Source organism: Wyeomyia smithii, chromosome 3, assembly GCF_029784165.1.
Source record: "Wyeomyia smithii strain HCP4-BCI-WySm-NY-G18 chromosome 3, ASM2978416v1, whole genome shotgun sequence".
Taxonomy (NCBI): Eukaryota; Metazoa; Arthropoda; class Insecta; order Diptera; family Culicidae; genus Wyeomyia; species Wyeomyia smithii.
This window is the reverse complement of record NC_073696.1, coordinates 241,026,521-241,047,431: the sequence shown is the minus strand read 5'-3', so window position 1 is coordinate 241,047,431 and position 20,911 is coordinate 241,026,521. Positions and strand designations below refer to the sequence as shown.

At 38.6% G+C, this 20,911-nt stretch overlaps 2 protein-coding genes across 2 annotated transcripts in view; both read right to left on the bottom strand.

Annotated features, from left to right (window-relative positions):
* Positions 1 to 6,891: 6,891 nt before the first annotated feature.
* On the bottom strand, positions 6,892 to 10,035 carry LOC129730021 (polyserase-2-like). Its single transcript, XM_055688971.1, has 2 exons — positions 8,881 to 10,035; positions 6,892 to 8,825 (listed from the first exon to the last, which is right to left on the bottom strand). Exons 1-2 carry the CDS (start codon positions 10,002 to 10,004, stop codon positions 8,225 to 8,227), a joined length of 1,725 nt encoding a protein of 574 aa, XP_055544946.1. The 5' UTR covers positions 10,005 to 10,035; the 3' UTR covers positions 6,892 to 8,224.
* A 6,319-nt stretch (positions 10,036 to 16,354) lies between these two features.
* LOC129730023 (uncharacterized) overlaps positions 16,355 to 20,911 on the bottom strand; it is a 68,631-nt gene continuing 64,074 nt past the window's right edge. The window contains exons 8-9 of the mRNA XM_055688981.1: positions 18,651 to 18,793; positions 16,355 to 18,188 (exon numbers count right to left, since the gene is read on the bottom strand). Of these exons, the coding sequence (XP_055544956.1) occupies positions 18,039 to 18,188; positions 18,651 to 18,793 (293 nt within the window). The 3' untranslated portion in view covers positions 16,355 to 18,038. The remainder of the gene's footprint in view (positions 18,189 to 18,650; positions 18,794 to 20,911) is intronic.

Sequence of the window (20,911 nt, the reverse complement as noted above, 5' to 3'; positions counted from 1 at the left end):
TTACGGATGTTTTGTCCAGTTTTATGCCCTTGTTCTATGTTTTTGGCAGCTTTTGAACAAATGTTGAAACACATAGACAATTTTTATTTAATTATATTGAAATCTCGTCAGCCGACATGGCAACTAAATTGTGATTGCGATTGTTTTGGAATTTTGTATCACAACTCAGAACTCTGTTTTGTTCGATATGCATATTAGCATTTTCATATATTTTCGAGCTATGAATGCATGAAACTTTGCCAGTTTTTATACTCAGTAGATATCACAGTTTAATTATTCGAGAAGTTAAACATAATCGGCGCGAAACACCGTGTCCCTGTGCGTATGCGTCGGTAAGAGGAAATAGAGCGGTCGCGCATAATGCTCCGGTGCAAATGCGTTTTCGGCCTGGGTGAGCTACGGATTTTCGGTGTGTTGTGACTTCCGAAGTGTACCCATTCATTTATTTGAAGACTGCCCGCCCGTTGGTTCTATTCCAGCACGTTGCGATTCAGGTTTCGTTCGTTCGATAAATATCGTAATAAATTAATTATTCGCCAAAAAAACAAAATTAAAATAATCGCGACAAAAAAATTAAAATAACCGCGACGAAATATCGTAATTATTCGCAATAAATATGGGGCTTATATTGTTTGATGTGATACTAATGGTAACGATTTGTAGGTTACCGGACATAATTAGAAACTTCGATTCTCCTGTATGCAGCGATCGTGGCGCGGTTTCATCTATATCGTCTCCTGGTGGCCGGTTGCCCAGAGACCGAGAAGTAACCATATTGGGCGCGAATTTGTGTAGAAAAGATCGCACCATCAACCTCGATGGATCCAGATCAATTCCTTTCCACTAATATTAATTCCTTCCTTTGATACTTGTGGATGAAGCAGAGGATTCCTCGGTCTCTAGTAGCAACAAGTATTGAACTAACACTAACTAACTAACACTATTGATTTGCATTGGGCGTGGCCAGCTACGTTATTGACCAGTGAAAAGAAAGATCACCAGGAATTGTACACTGAAAATGGCTTGCTACTCCTAGGCACCATTTTGACGGTTCTTTGTGCAATTTCAGCTGATTCTGGTCAATCGCGGGCAACACACGGGCGATCAAATATGCTATGCTATTGCAAACAAACAGTCCTGGCAAATAAATTGTATTCTTTTTTTAAACAAGTTATAATTAAGAAATAAAAATGAATATTTTGGAGAGCAAAAGTTTCCTGCGAACATTATTCTTTTTTTTTATATCTCTTATATTCTGTTAGAATAAACTCTTGCATTTGACTTGCATGACGAAATAAAGAAATGTGGATTTAAAATTGACCATGATTTTTCATCCGAAACGGACAATGCTTCAAAATTCGAAAAAAATTGCTACCCTTTTAATTCATGCCCAATTAAATATTAAATAGTTATCTTTAAATATACATTATTAGGTGCTCAACGAAATTCTGGATATTTATCAATAGATGGCGCCAGTAGTAAATTTTTGCGGATTTTATGCTATGATTAGAACATAATTAGAATTATATTCACCTTGTTGAAACATACATAATCTTAATTCACTAAAAACCACTCGAGGAGAAACATTTTTTTTTGGGTTTCAAATGGTGAATTGGCAACCGGGAAGGAGCGTCAAACATAGCCTTGACCCTCGCAAGTTCCTATTGCACACCTCTACGAGTCATATGATTATACCAGACTGCCACCTAAAACATGGACACAACTAGTTGGTGTTGCCTGGGCAATGTTGTCATCCCACAACTGCTAAGTGAGTGCGGCTCAAAACAGCGTCTGATCTCCATGTGAGAAGCGGCTGATCAACGTCCTGGTGTCAGCGTGGGACTATAAATAGAGCTAACACGATGGTTTCCCGGCGAGACACAGGAATGGAGAATGCCAAACGAGCCGTTCCGATAAACGGTATATTACAAACAACGTGAGAGATACGAATCGGAACAATCGGTATGGACCCAGGCAACAAAACAAGGACTACGATTGGAAACTTTGGACATGGAACTGAAAATCGCTCTGCTTTGCAGGATGCATCAGGATAGTCTACGATCCACCCAACTTCGAAATCGTAGCGTTGCAGGAACTTTGTTGGACAGGACAGAAGGCATGGAAAAGCGGGCATCGGACAACTACTTTGTACCAGAATTGTGGCACCACCAGCAAACTGGTAACCGGCTCTATAGTAGTGGGCAGAATGCGCCAACGAGTGATGGAGTGGCAGCCGATCAACGCAAGGATGTGCAAGTTGTGGATAAATTGAGGCCGGTTCTTCAACAACAACATCATCAACGTGCACTGCCCACATGAAAGAAGACCCGACGATGAAAAGAAAGCGTTCTATGCGCTGCTGGAGCAGATCTACGATAGCTGTCCGCAACGGGACATGAACATCGTCATTGGGGACATGAATGCTAGGGTAGGACGAAAGACAATGTACAGACCGATAATCGGGCCAGATAGCCTGCACGCCGTGTCTAATGGTAACGGTAATGGTAATGGTAACCAATGGCCATTGGTGCGTAAACTTTGCGGTCTTCCGTGGTATGGTAGTCCGAAGTACCTTATTCCCCCGCAGAGATATCTACAAAACCACGTGGAGATCACCCGACCAACAGACAGGGAATCAAATCGACCACGTTCCAATAGACCAGCGGTTCTCAACCTGGGGTACGCGTACCCCTGGGGGTACTCGAAAGACTTCAGGGGGTACGCGAAAGAAAAATCCGTAATGGCGGACAAAACAATTTTTCTCTAAAATACTTCATTTGTTTTTCAATCTTGCTCTCAAAACATGACTGTAGCAATCAACCAAACCATAGCTTAATTTGAAACCTAAACAAGACTACCGCAACATGATCTATCACTACTCTCTCCCACTCTGCGAAAACATGCCAAGCCAGGGGGTACAATCGATATGAAAAATATCGCCAAGGGGTACGCGAACAAAAAAAGGTTGAGAACCGCTGCAATAGACGGCAGGTTCCTCTCCGACATCATCAACCTTCACATCTACCGCAGTCCGACCACTACCTAGCAGTTGTTACAGCATGCATGAGCTCAAAACCGACGACGGTGTATAACATTCGCCGAAGTCGAACGCCGCTAAGGCAAGGCAAGGTAAACAAAATTCAAATTCTCAATTAAAACCAACTTCAAAACAAAATTCTCCAAGCGTACCAGTGACGCATAGTTTACCTACTCCTTTGCATACCCGTTTAACTTATGCACAGGTTACAGGTAGTTCGAACATTATACCGCCTAGTGTTGGTAGTTCGAAAATGACCGTTAATATGGGTAGGCAAAACACGCTAGAAAATAATTGTACACCTATTACTCCAGCTAATATTGCTGCCGAAAATATTTTTTCTAATGTCAACTGCCTGGGGCCTATTACGGCAGGTAAACTTTCTTTTTTGCAACAGGCAATGTTCGATCTTATGAACGCCACGTTGCAGGCAAAATCAATGTTTGAAACCATTCAAATAGGCACAAATTTTACTATTAAAATTGTTTCTAATTTAAAATTTAGCAATGATTTTAAATAAAACAATTAAAATATTAAATTGGAATGCTCGCTCATTGAAGGCCAATGAGAATGAGCTTTTTAATTTTTTAACAGTAAATAATGTGCATATTGCAATTATTACTGAAACATTTTTGAAACCTAACATTAAATTAAAATATGATCCCAATTACGTGGTTCATAGATATGATAGGATTCAGGGTTCCGGCGGTGGAGTTGCAATTGTTATTCATTGCCGAATCAAACATCGTGCTCTTCCCCATCTTGAGACGAAAGTTATTGAAACTTTGGGAATTGAAGTTCAAACTGAACTTGGGATTTTATTTATTGCCGCAGCATATTTACCATTTCAATGCACACGCGAGCACAAAAATTATTTTAAAGGTGATTTACAAAAACTCACCAGAAATCGTTCGAAATTTTTCATAATCGGCGATTTTAACGCTAAACATCGTTCATGGAATAGTTCTCATAGTAATTCCAATGGCAAAATTTTATTCAATGATTGTTCTTCAGGATACTATTCTATTTTGTCTCCGAATAGTCCTACATGCTTTTCTTCTGTAAGAAACCCTTCAACAATTGATTTGGTGCTAACAGATCAAAGTCATGTATGTAGTGATTTGATCACACATGCTGACTTTGATTCTGACCATCTTCCAATAACTTTTTCTTTATCACATGAATCAGTTTTAAACCCTATGAGCTCTGTTTTTAATTATAACAAGGCTAATTGGGAAAGATACAAAACTCATATTGAGAGAAATTTCAATAATGAGCTTGATTTGCAAAACGAAGTGAATATTGATTCCGCTTTGGAAGCATTAAAATGTGCAATTGTTGATGCCAGGAATTATTCTGTTCCAAAGGCTCAAGTGAAATTTGATTCATCAATAATTGACGAAAATCTTCAACTTCTAATTCGTTTGAAAAATGTCCGCAGACGTCAATATCAACGTTCTCGTGACCCTGTTTTTAAAACTATTTATAAAGATTTACAGAAAGAGATTAAACATAGATTTACTCTTCTGAGAAATCAAAATTTTGAGACTAAAGTTGAAAAATTGAAACCATATTCAAAACCATTTTGGAAGCTGTCGAAGATTCTTAAGAAACCTTCAAAGCCTATTCCAGTTTTAAAAGATGGTGAACGTTTTCTTGTATCCAATGAACAAAAGGCTCAAAGACTTGCTCAGCAGTTTGAGAGTGTTCATAACTCAAATTTGAATTTTGTGAGTCCAATTGAAAATGAAGTCACACGTCAATTTGATTTAATTTCTTCCCAGAATTTTTTACCTGCAGAAATAATTGAAACTAACTTGAATGAGATTAAATCAATTATTAAAAATTTCAAAAATATGAAAGCACCTGGTGACGATGGAATCTTTAATATACTAATCAAACATCTCCCTGAGAGCACAATGGAATTTTTAGTGAAAATTTTAAATTGCTGCTTCAAAATTGCATATTTTCCCAAATTATGGAAAAATGCAAAAATTACTCCCATTTTAAAACCGGATAAGAACCCAGCTGAAGTTTCAAGTTATCGACCAATCAGTTTGCTTTCTTCAATAAGTAAACTGTTTGAGAGAATTATTCTTAACAGAATGATGTCACACATCAACGAAAATTCAATTTTTGCAAATGAACAGTTTGGATTTCGCCATGGGCATTCCACAACTCACCAATTGCTCAGAGTTACTAATATGATACGAGCTAACAAATCTGAAGGTTATTCCACTGGAGCTGCTCTTTTAGACATAGAAAAAGCATTCGACAGTGTTTGGCATAAAGGTTTGATTGCGAAATTGCAAACTTTTAATTTTTCAATTTTCCTAATCAAAATTTTAAAAAATTATCTTACTGATCGAACTCTGCAGGTTGTCTATCAGAATTCAAAATCTGATAGATTTCCTGTCAGAGCAGGTGTACCTCAAGGTTCAGTCTTGGGTCCAGTCCTGTACAACATATTCACTTCAGATCTTCCTGATTTGCCTCCAGGATGCACAAAGTCATTGTTCTGCGATGACATAAGCATTTCCGTAAAAGGAAAAAGCCTTCGTGTCATATGCAGTCGATTGCAGAAAAGTTTAGATATTTTTTCTTCCTACTTGCAAAAGTGGAAAATCTCTCCCAATGCTTCTAAAACTCAAATGATAATTTTTCCTCATAAGCCTAGGGCTTCTTTCCTCAAGCCAAACAATAATCACGTTGTCAAGATGAATGGGGTTATTTTAAGTTGGTCCGACAAGGTTAAGTACTTGGGACTAATTTATGATAAAAAACTTATTTTCAAAGAGCACATTGAGAGTATACAAGCCAAGTGCATCAAATATACGAGATGTTTATATCCTCTTATTAACAGGAATTCTAAACTTTGTTTAAAGAACAAACTTTTGATTTACAAACAAATTTTTAGACCAACAATGCTTTATGCTGTACCGATCTGGTCAAGTTGCTGTTCAACAAGGAAGAAAACGCTCCAAAGGATTCAGAATAAAATTCTGAAAATGATTTTGAAGCGTCCTCCTTGGTTTGGTACACTCGAATTACATAGACTTACTGGTGTTGAACCATTAGAAGCTATGTCAAATAAAATTATTAACAATTTTCGACAAAAATCGTTGCTACAATAAGCTCTCTTTATAGCCAATAAGTTAGCAATTAAGTTAGTTGTAAGTTTACTTCCCCTTTTCTGACAAGTAGGTTTAAATCCCTACGAATGATAAGTCCTAATTGCGAAAGCAAACAAATCCTAACAATTAAAATTACAAATTTCTAACAGTGTTGAGAAGTCACCATTTGTGATTGGACACACATACTCATTATTTACTAATATTTATCATAAATACTTAAGCTACTAACAAATCCCCCCTTAAAAAAAAAAAAAAGTCGAACGCCGCGACCAAATAATGAGCAACTGTGGAACGCCAGGGTTACAAATACGAGCAGCAAAGCAACATTACCCACGGAAGAGCAGCTTGGTGCAGCTACTCTTGGAGATGACTGGAGGGGCATCCGATCTGACATAGATACCAATGTTGTAGCGCTACTAGGTACAAGGGCTGCGAATCATAGAAATGACTGGTTTGGCGGCGAATACAATCTGTTAGTTGAGGTGAAGAACGCATCACGAGCGAGAATGCTGCAACACCACACAAGAGCGAACGTGGAACAACACCGACGCGTACGGATCAACTGAAACTCAGTCCTTCGAAAGAAGAAGCGCCAACAAGAGGACCGAGATCGCGTAGCGATGGAAGAGCTGTACCAAGATGATGACACTCGGAAGTTCTACAAGAAACTAAACTGTTCCCGTAAAGGCTACGGATGTATTTAGGAGCTTGGACGAAAACCTCTTTTCGAACGATGAACGTTGAAGCAGCACTTCGATGGGCATCTGAACAGCGATGCAGCAGAGCTCGAGGACGGTATGGCAACTGATCATAGTGCACGAGCAGAAGACAGCAGGATTCCGGCCCTCGATTTCCTGGAGGTGGAGAAGGACCACGGATAAGACATTCGCGGTTCGGAAGGTTATGTAGAAATGCCATGACTACAACGTGCCCACATCTATTTTGAATCAGTGTACGACACCATCGATCGAGATCAGCTGTGCACGATACGATTTCCCGGATAAACTGACACGGTTAGTCATGTCGACGATGGATCGGGTGATGTGCGTAGTTCGATTTTCGGGAACTTTCTCGAATCCTTTCGAATCTCGAAGAGGGTTACGGCAAGGTGGCGGATTATCGTACATGCTATTCAACATCGCTTTGGAAGGTGGGATACGTAGGGCTGGTATTGACACGAGTGGCAGGAGGTCTGTTTAGCCTTTTGGCTTCACCGATGACATTGATATTGTAGCTCCAACCCTTGAGAAAGGCTGAAGCCAGGCGAATTGTACTGGCCATAAACGCACGCAGACTAAGTACATGAGAGAAAGAGGTTCCAGAGTAGACAGTATCAGCCTCCCACCATGAATTCATATTGGCGGTGATGAAATCGAGGTGGTAGACGAGTTCGCGTAGCTGGGCTTAGTGCTGACTGCAGAGAAATTCGTCGACGTCCTATGGCAGGAAATCATGCCTACTTTAGACTCCGGAGGACGCTCCGCCTGAATAACATCCGCTGCTGCACGAAGTTGTTTATTTATTTATTTTGTAAATCTCAAAAGAAGGTTTATTGCCTTTTGTACACTGTTTTGCAAAGCATTGGCTTAGCTAGTAGGTGTCAGTTTTCAGCTATGACCTCCTTGCTCAATATTATGTTCTTGGTTTGCAAAAATGCGTTCAGAGTGCTGTCGCTGAATCTATTGCGATGTTACGTTTTATTGCTATTATATTGGAAAAAAATTGTCTGTATTTTTTAACAAAAACCTGTAATCTTTAAGGCACATAATTTGCACAGAGGGATTTGATAACTATGTTTCATTTTAGACTCAACTTTACCTGTAGTAACACTGGTTGAGACCCGTTAAGAACTGCAACTCTACGCGAAGTTATTATCTAAATTTATCACAAACGTCAGAATTGCACTTCGAAAAAAAAAACAAGACTGCATTGTTCGACGCTGCAATGATAGACATTCTGGTGTATAAAGTAAAGTAAGAGTTTGCAATGGCACACTTTTGCAATGCCTAAAACTACAACACATCCGAAACTCGTTAACAGAATTACTCCTTTCTTAAGGTCTCATGTTGTCAAGAATCCACTCAACGTACTTAGCTACCGCAATGAACAACTCAGGCTTGCTGCAGTACGAAATGCTTGTCTGTATGCCATACAGAAAGTATCGATTGGACTTCTCCTCGATTGCCTGAATCGCCGTCCCGGGTTGATAGTCATTACAAGAAGGAGATCTACCTTTCACATCGACATTGCGTGCGCAAACTATTGAATCACTGATATTCCTCTGTTGATTGCTCGCGCCCTGACGGTTAGCCATTTCCATTTGACAGGTTTGCTGAGGAATGGTGTCAATTAGTTGCCGTTGCAGATACTTTGAATCATTACCCGATTCCTTCCAACCCGTCAAGATGTACTGCGGGTAAACTCGTTCTCGTTGCTCCGGGGTCGTCGGTAAACAAACGGCTTGTATGTGACTCCGCAGGCCAATCCAAGCCGGTGAAGATAGCCGAGCTAAAATCAACTCATCTTTTTGAAAATACTCTGATACGCCTAAGCTTTGTGTGGGATCTAGGCAAAAGTATATGTCATCGTTGCGTTTTTCGCAATCCCGCGTTTGACTTGTAATATAATCTCCCAAGGTGATAGCCACATCTTCACTGAAAATATGTCTTTTTGAAAAAAACTAACTATAAGGTAAACAGTGTAACTTACTTCCAGCTAACACATTTAGTGGTCAGGATATAGTTTTTATTGATCAAAACTCCGTTACATGGGACATACCATGCAGATTGGAATGGATGTCGCAGTGCTGCCATCCACAGGTACTGTTGTATAATCGGTTTCTTCTCCTCCTGCAGATCGAATGCGTACTCATTTTTTCCACAATCGCCTTGATTGATAAGATGAATATTCGGATGTCCGAGTACTGGATCGCTGTTTTGATTGATCGGTGCGTTTTCGTACACCCAATCTAGATATTGACCGGCATCGGTAAACCCTACAAACTGTTTGAGGTCGCAAATTCGGGACACGTTCTGAATACTGCTAAAGGAGACAACCCCACGTAGATACCATTGTCCGAAATGTTGGAAATACATTCCACCGCCGCTATCGCCATTACAAACTCCAGTACCATTTTTGAAGCCGGCACAAAACGCTTTAGCATACAGAAGATTTCCGAAGAAGTTACGATCACTCTCCAAGCAATCAAATGTGGATACCACCGGCATTCTAGCCGTGTTCAGCAAAGAGGAAATTTTATTTTCATCCGTCAAACCCCAACCGACAACCGTTCCAGTAAGACCGTAAATATCCGGCAGCACGATACCATCATCTCGCTTCCATAAACAAATCGGCTGAACAAAGTCTGTGAAAATAACTGGAACTGACATCTTCAAGATCGCAATATCATTTTCATACGTTAGGGGCTTATAGCGCCAATGCGTCACAATCTTTTCCACCGCATGCTCCCGTCCCTGTTCCTCGTGTTCTTCCGATATATTGAATCGACCTACTTTCACAAGAATATCACTGGTTGCTTTAAGTTTCCTACTGGATCTCAGTGTGACACAGTGGGCAGCAGTTAGGACCAGGTATTTGTGCACTAAACTTCCCCCGCATTGGTAACCGAACTGATCACTATGGCCGACTCGGTGGAAAAGCGCTACATGCCACGGCCATTCACCAGCACGAGACTTGAAGCCTCCTTTAATCAAACCTTCCAACGAAACTAACTGGCGACCACAAACGCTATCATCAAAATCAATTTCCTGAGCAATCGTGCAAATCGCGAGAGTTACTAACAGTAATACCGTTAACTGATTGCAACTGGTCATCGTAGCATAGATGTTACTACTGCTGAGGCTTGTGCCGTACTGAGCGCAGCCTAGAACCGCGAACTGTGCAACCGGTTTGACTGACGTTGCTGATTAAAAATTTCCGAGCAATTGCATCATAATAATTGTGAGTAGTGATACGATGCACGTCGGTTGGATTGATAGCTTGTAAACACATTTTAAGAAACTTCATTGATTTAGAATACAACTATAACTGCACATTGTATACTATAGGGTGCCAATCACTTATATGGAAAAAAGTAACCAGAAAATTGAGAAAAAAAAACCTACACAAAATGTTCACGTACTCGAAAAAACATCCTGTGCAAAATTTGTGCAAGCGATTGTAGTTTGACCTTAGGAAATTCTAAAAATCATCAAAATCATGAATTATTTCTTCAGATGATACCAGATTTCATGCATTTTTAAGCCATCTGGCGCCAAAAACCGAAATTTCCTGCACACTATAACGTTAGGTTAATTTTTCGATTTTCAAAGGCCCAAATACAATTTCTTCTCGCCACCCCATTTCAGGTCCGATTGAGCTTTAATTTCACACAGGGTGTTTTTTTTGGGTAGGTGAGCATTTTGTATAGGGTTTCTCAAGGTTATTATTTTGATTGGCACCCTACCCGGACGAACACATACAATTTGCATAGATTCCCTAGGATTTCCCGCATTGGAATCGTGAGCGTCCGTGAAAAGGAATCCTGAAAAAAGAATCCTCAGGAATTCCCTGTCTATGGGACTAGGATTCTTGAATAATCAGGATTCCTTTTCACGGAAGTTCACGATTCGAATGTGGAGCATCCTAGGGAATCTATGCGAATCGTATGTGTTCGACCAGACAAATTAATTCTACTCGGGACGTCAACCGAACGAACACACAGGTTTCGCATAGATTCCCTGGGATTCCTCACATTGGAATCGTGGCCGTTCGTGGAAAGGAATCCTGAAAAAAGAATCCTCAGGAATGCCCTGTCTATGGGACTAGAATTCTTGGATGAGAATCGTGTTATGAGGGGGTGTTTTTCGGCTTCGCAGTGGGTCGGCCGAAAAACACCCCCTGATAAAATCCCTCAGTCGATAGCATAAATTGCGAATCGTGTCATGATAATTCTTCGGATACAAAATCTTTCACTTTACCCATTAGTGCTCGACGGGGTACCAGGGTACAAGAATTTTAACCAGGGGTTAAAATTCTTGCATCTTTTGCAATTTTCATCCGATTTCGATAGTTTTAACCCCAAAAGATTAAGTAAATGATCTACTTTTAAATGAGCGTTAGCGGTGCCCCGAAGGAATTCTCCTCTCCCGGGAATTCGGTTTTCCGGGGATATGTTTTAAAATTGAGAAATTTTAAGAGTATTTAAAAAGAATCTCACAATAATTGGATAAAATTTTCTAAAATTACTTTTACAGGCCATTTCAATGGTTTCGAGTGTTCTAGTGATATGCCCTCGAAATGGCCCCTCCGGGACATATTTCACTGAGGCTTCTGGTGAAAACAATTAAATAAAGCGAGATCAAATACCACATAACATAGGTATTTTCGGAACCGGGTTGACGTCCAAAGACCGAAAACCGATCCCTGACGTCAATTTGAATTCCAAGCAGGCGACTTCTAGTTTGTATAAACAACCTGAAATGGCCGAGTACCACGCAATGTGGAAATTTTCGGAATCGGGCTGATGATGAATTTGGAATAATTTGTTGTGGCCTTGTTTTGTTTTTGAAATTTTTAAGATATGTTGAAATACTTTCAAAAATTTCAAATGAAATATAATATAATCATTTTATTCTTGTTGACAGAGACACTATTAAGTTTTTAGGGTTTTAACTCTTTGAGGCGCTTCCAACTAGGCTGTGAGTTAAAATTAAAATCTGTTTTGTTTTTAGTCTGATCCATCTATGGCATTACTTTTGGTTAAATTTGAAATTTTTTTCCTGCTCTACCTTTTTCTATCATTTAGGAGCGTTTTTCAACAATTGCGCTGAATTTTATGATTTTCGTTTTGGCCTTTTGTTCTAGTTTTAAACACTTTATTGATTTGAACCAAATTTAAAATAGTTTTCTTTGTATTTCTTTGTTTTATTTCTTCTGAATTACAGGATCGTTCTCAAGCACTTTTAGTTGATTCGGAATGCATACTCCGTTCACTCTTGACTACACGACTGAATTTGTGTTACCGGAAACGAATTATTTTTCAAGAATTATTTTCACTTCTTAATTAACTTATGCAACCTAGGCACTAGATAATGCCACCAATAGACTACCTTTAGTCGTTGAAGGTGTCACCGGAACAGGTCAGTGTGGCTATGACGATCTAGACACTTGATGATGACTAGGTACTCGAATAATATTTGGAATGGCATGGTTTTAAGCACTGCTTTGATCATGACCATTATATTACCAGAGCATGTTACGGTCATACATCCGTAACCAGTTGACCGATTCCAGCAATCTGCATTGGTGACATAAAGGAACATGTGCCTAAATCGAATAGTGTTTTACATGTATTTAGACGAATTTTCATGTTCTCCTGTTTTTTCTGTACCTAAGAAGCGTTTTTGAGCCCGGTTTGGCTGAATTGTGATCATATTTTATTTTGACCTTCTCTTACAATACAGCGTTGCGAACCATCTGGCTTTTTACAACCTTCGGGAACGGTTTTCAATTATTTTAAGCTGAATCTGGAATTGATTCTGATTTGTTATTTCAAGCCTTTCGAAGTGTTTTCAGAGTCGTTTTCTAATCTCTAGGCATCATTTTGATTCCGGGAGTACTAATTTTAGGTGGTATTTGGCCATTAATTTGTTTTATAAAACCGGAAATCGCCATTTTGAAATTCAAATTGACGTTAGCAGTCATTTTTCAGTCTCTGGATGTCATCCCGGTTCCGAAAATATCAATACTGGATGGTGTTTGACCTTGTTTTATTTGTTTGTTTTTGTGACCACTAGAAGCCCCAGTGGAATCAATTACGGAAGGCGCATTTTGAGGGCCTAGCATCAAAATATCCAAAATAATTACTTTGAACTTTGTAATTTGAACGTACAGTTATTAGATTCTGTTCAAATATTCATGAAATTCCTCAGATTCGGTAAAATCGGAGTCCCGGAAATGTAAGACTGACGCTTATTTGAGAATAGATAAATCACTGAATCTTCTGGTGCTAACTATCGAAATCGGATGGAAATTGCAAAAGATACAATAATTTCAATTTTTGGGTCCCGGGTACCCAATCGTGCTCAAAACGGTTAAAGTGAGAATTTCATTGTTATTCGAAATTCCTAGTCCCATAGACAGGGTTGTCTGGAGGATACCTTCTCGCAGACGCCCACGATTCCAATTTGAGGAATCCTAGGGATTCTATGCGAAACCTATCGGTGCTACGAACGAATATATGAGTGTATTCTAACCGGGACATCAGTCAGGTTAAAAGTTGTTGAAATTTGTAATTCTGTTCGCATATTCAGAGAAGTTCCATTGTCGTTCTAAGAAGTTGAAGTAGCTTCGGCTTGATGCTAGATGAACGTAAAATCCATGGTCAGTCGCAGTGTTCAGTTTACGTCGTTAATATATGTATATGTTTGATTTTTAGTTTTTCTAAATCATATCATTTCAGTATCAGATCAGAGAAAGCCAAATAAAAATATTGGTGAATCTAGTTTGGCTGAAATCGAATTTATTTAATGAAAAAAATTCATTTGTCAACCACAATCAGTTAACAAATGTTTGGTCAAGATTACTTCCAAACATAGGTTTTGTATACTTCCAGAACAGAATTAACAAGTTACAGGATTAAATTGGTAAGTAGAACACTCTGAGAAAATGAAAATCTAAATCAAGTTGAGGTATTAACCCTCTAGTGCCCAGTGCCGCCTCTAGGCGGTCCTCAGTCGAACCTCTAAAAAGCTTCAATAAGAACTAAAAAAACGTTTATGAGGCTTAATAGTGATTTTTTCGAAGTCCATCTATAAATTAATTTGGGTACTAGAGGGTTAATTTTCTCAATCCATCGCCTTTTCAGGAGCACAATTTGATCTAAAAATGGAAGCAAGTTTACCATTCTATGTCTCGCAATGTGTATAATATTCGTTATGATGTTGGTTACATTCTTCAACTTCATCTGGAAAAGAGATAGACACATTACGATACGTATTGCTCAGTGTTATGTTATACAGTCAGGTTTTTTTTAGGTGGGAGAAACGTACCTTATAAAAATCCGCGTAAAAAATTCGGTAATACAAAAATCCGTGTAAAAAAACGCTGTAGTTCAAAAATGCGCGTAAAAACATACTGCGTAATTCAAAAATCCGCGTTAAAAACCGCGGTAATTCCAAATTATGCGTGAACAACATGTTTGATTTGAAAATCTGCGTAAAAAATACGTGTGCAGTCAAAACACTGCGTAAAAAACCCCTGGCAAGTAGTAAAAATATTCCGTCCGTACCGCAAAAACGATTCATCTCACGATTCTGTCGAAAAGTAACCTAAGGATTCCTACATTTAGATTCTTGAAGATTCCTACATTTAGATTCCATATGCGATTCGCACAGATTCTGTCCGTATCGCAGAAATGAATCCTCACACGATTCATTTGGACTGGAGGAATCAAACGAAAGGTTTTCCGAATGCGATTCGTACAGATTCTGTTCGTGTCGCAGAAACGATTCCTCTCACGATTCTGTCACCGAGTTATAGGTATTCTGGGAATTCTCACTCAGGATTCTCTGCGTGTTAGTTAGGGTAGTATCATACTGATTGCAGTTAGAACTAGAGATTTTTAAGTTAGAAAAACGATTCATTAAGGGGGACCCTACCCTGGAAGATCGAAAAATAATGAATTTTCGTGATTTTTTTTCGGATGTGTAGATTAAAGTGAAATGTTCGGATATTTTGGCTATTGATTAAGGTACATATATTTGAAGATGTATTTTGCATGTCGTGGATGCGAATATAATATTTCCCAAGTTATGTGATTGAGAACGAGTAGTAACTAACTTCGTATGTAGCAAATTGCCACTTATTTCTATAGTTCTATAGACATTTTTCTCTCATAATGTTCACAAATCACCAATCTCGATATCATCATTCGATCTAATGTTAACTGTTAATGAGCCCAACCAAAGTACAAATGATTTGCTCAAAAAAGTAATTACCGCTTATAATTTGAGACTAACGATTTGTAACATTACCACAAGACACTAAATATTATAGCCCTTTCTGGGGAAGCGGAAGGAAACGATACTTCCGTCTGGGGCCTTCCTTCACAATCGAAATCGACTTCGTTTAGCAACTCAACTCTAGCTGGCAGCTACAAAGTTATTCCTACACTTGATATCGCATGACGTGCCGCTTTACGCGCGTCACCATTCCCGCCACGACATGTGATTAGTGAACCTCCTGAATCCAATCCTTACTATCAGTCCACCAGACCACGAACATGACAGCGGCAGCCAAAAGTCGAGAACGACAACGGAAAAGGCAAAATGACAATGATTATCGTCCCTGCAATGATGATAGTTCTTCCTGACCAGTAACCAAATGTAAACGCTGCAGGAGAAGCATCACTCGCACTACAGTTTGCACACGAAAACGAAATTCAGAAAAATATTTGAGATTGATTACGATACCAGCATTTTCCACATGGTTCAATCTTCACCGCCGGAAAAATTGGGTCTTTGAATTCGATACATGTGAATGTCACTGTGAAAACTTAGAATCAAGGGTGTAAATAACAAATGATTGACTTCGAGGGTCGAGCAAAAAGCAACTTTGCCCCGTCAACGATAGTACCACATTAGGGCTGTGAATTGCAATTCTACTCACGTTCAGTTCAGCTTAGCTGGTCTTTAAGCAACCGCACTAACGGTAGTGCAAATGAAGTTGGTAGTGAGTACCATTGATTCCATTTTCACCAAAACCACCGGAAAAGGACAGCTGAATCCCCCAAGTTATGGATGTGATAAGACCCAAAAGTACCCGGCCAATACGTGCAAATGGAAGTCTGTTTGCATATATGCAAATCAAACATGCATCGACGCAAACGAGAAGCTGGCCTTTAATTGGATCGGTACGGAATGTGTAAGTCGAATCGGGAAAGGGAAAGCCATAGAACGAAGCCCATATGTCACTGACAGCTCTAGCAGGCGGTTGGAAATAGAAAAGAACACTGGTGGTAACGTTGGAAACTGCGAAAGTGGAAAGGCCTTTTTCTTCGGTTTCTTCTTGGCCATACTGCCACCAACCGTTGTCAGCATCCCTTGCGAAAATCAACTAGGAACGTGACAATTAGGAGTTTATTTCTTTTCACGTTCCAATTGAAGGACCAAAGCGCCAGATGTTACAATGACATTTATCCTGTTTTTAGGTTTCCGTTTTTTTTTCTCGTTACATTCAACAGTTTAGCCTTCACCTACGGGCTAGTGTCGAACTTTTATCTCTCATCGCTGGTAGTGTTATTCTACACCTATTCTACTGCACTGGGAGAAATTCCGCAGCACGAACAACTCTATTTTTTGTTTGTTTTTGTTTTCATTCTCCAAGAGATCGAAAATTGTACTGCTAGTTGAATAGTGGCATCTACTAAAAGCTAACGTCACATTTTGTTGCTTCCTGTCTTTGAGTTTTTTTTATTTTCGCAAAACGCAAGCTAATTAGGTACTTAAGTGCAAAAAAATGTTGCCTATTTTGTCAACGTGTATTGTAACTAATGTGATGTAAGTACTGGGATAAATACTTCGTACCCTGTCTGCAGTCTAATGGATGCTATCGGTGTCTGTAGCCCTTATATACTGTAATTCTGTCCCTCACCATTTTTAGCATGTATTTAATTAAATTTAATTAATTGATTATTGTACTTTTACCATTCTACGTGTTATGTGTGTGTACTTCAAAACTGCTATAGGCCAAACTAATGGCATTGGGAATGTTATTGGAAATACTAGAGTTAGTCACAAATTGGAATTAAAACTCGCTCAATACTCACTGGAGAAAAATGAATAATCTGGTGGTGTTTTGCAGTAATCCTTTTTTTTCTCAAATGGATACAATCAAGAATAAATTTACGTTCTATTCTAAAGTTGTAACTTAAGGAATTTATACAGTTTTTTAGAGTAATTTCCAAATTTACACAACCTTGAATAAAAGAAATTCAAACAAGCAGTAAATGAAACAGAATTTGGAAAAGTTTACAAACGGTTTGATGTCTGCTAAGTAAGAGCAATTTGTATGTGGACTGTATTTGAATGTTTAAAGACAAATTTCTCACATTTATACTTCTCGAATATATTTTTTTACGAAATTTGCTTCCAAAGTATAAAAACAACACATTCACTCACATTATAGCAATTTGGATTTATTTTGAAAATATAACCTACTCTCAGAGAAAATTTGTAGCCTTTTCAGTATTCGAACACAAAACAAGAATTTTCTCTCCCTAAATAGCTGCTTCCTAATGCAGGTACCCATTGATAGTTATCATATCACTTGTCAATGAGGGTGATATTATTAATATTCTTCCTTACTCAGCAAAAAATATCATCAGATATAATTCATCGATCAACATCATCACATTCTTTACCATAACCATCATCATCATTTTTTTATTTGGAAGAACTTTTCACTATTAATAAAAGTTGCATCACAAGAAATTTAATCAACATGAGAAGTTTTTATATTTTCTCGATAGTTTCAAAACTTTTCGGCCTATTATAGTATATCAAGTATAAAGTAACTCTCATGTGGATACAAGAATATAGTGAAGCATTTTTTACTTATCCACAAACTACAAGTTGGAATCGAATTGAAGAAACCTACTGCAATGAAATTCCACAATAAACATCACCGGAGACACCATAAAATTAACCGTCTATGGTGAATATCAGTCCAGTCAGAGTGAGCAAGACGAGCGAACGAACAGAAAAAACGAAAAGAAATTAACCATCCGAAACTAGTACGTAGTAAGAGCATAAGTGGAACAAGGAAGCCTCAGAAAGGAACGTGGGAAGGGGGAGTAGGTCATAATTTTACTGTGGCCTATCCGGTTGTGGCTGCTGCTGCTGCTGTCGACGGCAAGCATTATTTTTCGAAAGATCCGAGTCGGCGTTCTTTAGCTCCATCGCCAGCTTGTAGCCTAGCTCCGGCCTACGGTCTCGACCTTCCACCATCGCTTTAACCTACCGAAGGATGAAGGATGCAGTGCAACGGAAATGAAGAGAAACAAATAGAAGAAGAAAAAAATACATCACTACCCTCTAGGTTATACACTGCGTGCTACAGCAGTGAACACAGACACTTTTCCCCACCGTGTAGTACATTTAGGAGCAATTGGTGCCGGTACATGAATCTGGTTTCGGCCGAATTCAATTTTGCTATGTCGGGAGATCCTGCCATCCGCAGCCATCCCAGTTGGCGGCATCGGGCGCACGAAGACCGGATGTTTATTAAAATTTGCAATTTAGTTAAGAGCACATGATGCGACAGAACGAGGTCACATTTGTACAAGTCCAATATGCTCGAAACTTGATGGAAAATAATTTACAGCGCACCAGGATCGGTGATTCATTTTCATTTTAGATAAATTTTTTGGTGTACATTTTACTACACTAGGAAGATTGTCTTACAAATATTTTACTAACCTCCCGGGTGTTGATGATAACGCCATTGTTCGATATGACTGTTTCCTTTGTGCTCTCGATGTCGTTCACGTCAACACCCCGACAGCAGTCGTCAATCAGAATCGTTCTATAACCAGCTGACAGAGCATCAATCGCTGTGGCACCTGTGTAAGATAGACGTGAAGCCGTTAGGAGACATCTGCATTGGTAGGATTGGCATAGCCGTGCGCACGGAGGAGGTTTTTGGGATTCAATCCTTTTTAGAGAAGAAAAGTGACGCTTTTGATAAGATATAATTGATGTTAAACTTCAGACTAATGACAAGATGTAGTTCTAGAACCGTTCAATTCTTGAAACCTAAATTAATCCACCTAGCGGTCAGACTCAGCCTTTCTCATTCAAACTTATTATTTGTAAAAATAGATTTACATGAATGCTTAAATCCAATACAGGGGTATATTCACTCTTTGGGTTCTAAAATATTGATGTTGTAATTAAAGTAAAAAAAATATGGTATTTGACGTAATGTTAGTGTTTAAGAAATAGCGAAATAAAAGAAATGACTCTTAATTTCGAACAATTTAATCACGAGCGATACCGGGAACGTTCAGATAGTACGATACCACATTTAAATCGTGTTGAGGCCATTTATATTGATAAAAGCAGGTATAGTGTTGAATAGTCTTTGAATTTCTTTTCTTTCCAAAACTTTTGAACAGCATATCAAATTGTTATGAAGTTTGTTATTTGTAAGTTTGAGAGATGACTCGTTTGTAGGACACTAGTTATGTTCAAAAAAGTCGTGTAATACTTGAGATAATAGACTTTCGTTGTTTGACAAATTAAAACATAACGGTTGCTTAAGTTCGATTACAATCAAATGAAAATGGAACGTATAGGGCAGCCAAACTTTGAAACCACGTGCTCAATCATAATTCATCAGTTAACCCTTAACTAGCCCGTTCATCTGATATCAATATTGTTCAAATCGGTTGTGTAGTTTCTAAGATAATGAAGTTTCGTGATTTTAGCATTTCGATACATTACAGACGATGTTACAGTCCGATTACAGTAAAATTCAATAGAGTGTTATGAGGCAGCTAGACTTATAATTTGACACTAATTTTGTGGAAATCGGTTCAGCCATCTTTGAGAAAAGTGAGTGAGTCCAAGTAGTCTTCGGAATATGTTTTTTTTTTATAACCAGATTTCACATTTTTAAACACAACAGGCAAAGTAATAATCCGTTTGCAAAAAAAAATCATTAAAGTCTTATGGGGCAACAAGACCTTCCATATGACACTAATTTTATGAAAATCGGTCCAGCCATCTCTGAGAAACATGAGTGAGATTGAATAGTCTCCAGAACACGTTTCTTTTCATAACTTCTGAACCACATGTTCAATCTTCATAAAATTCAAAAGTTAAGGGTTTCTTAGGTAGCTCGTTTATTTGAACCCAATTTTGTTCAAATCGGTTGTGTAGTTTCTGAGATATTGATGTTGCGTGATTTTTACATTTTGATACATAACCTTGAAACTAGAAATCAGATTACAATAAAATTCAATAGGTTTTTATAGGGCAGCTAGACCTTTCATTTGCAATAAATTTCATTGAAATCGGTCCAGCCATCTCTGAGAAAATCGAGTGAGATTGGGAAAGCGTTACACACACATGCAGAAAATGCTCAGCTCGTCGAACTGAGTCGAGTGATATACGACACTTTTATACCTTTATTTTTTGCAGTGATTGCTATACCTTTCTAGGAGAAAGGCAGAAAGTGAAATGATAGAAATGAGTTTTAATTTCAACTTCAATCCCGAGCAAGGCCGCAAACATTGAAATAGTACAATATCAAATTGAAATGATGTTGAGGCCACATATTTTGATCGTAGCTATAATTTTAAACAGTCTGCGGGTTACGTTTCTTTTTATAACTTACAAACCACATGTTTAAACATTATGTAATTCATTGTTTAAGGGTTTAAAAGCCCATTAATCTGAATTCAACCATGTTCATAGCTTCTGAGATATAAGAGCGATTTTTACATTCTGACGCAGCGCCAAAACTAAGAATTTCATTACAATGAAATTCAATAGCAACCTAAACGGACCCTTCATTTGACACCAAGGTAGAAAGAATCGGTCAGACCATCTCGGAGAAAAGTGAGTGCGAAAAACAAGGTGCACTTACACACGTACACACCCACACACAAACATATACACCTATACATGCATACATGCAAAAAATGCTCGATTCGTCGAACTGAGTCAAGTAGTAT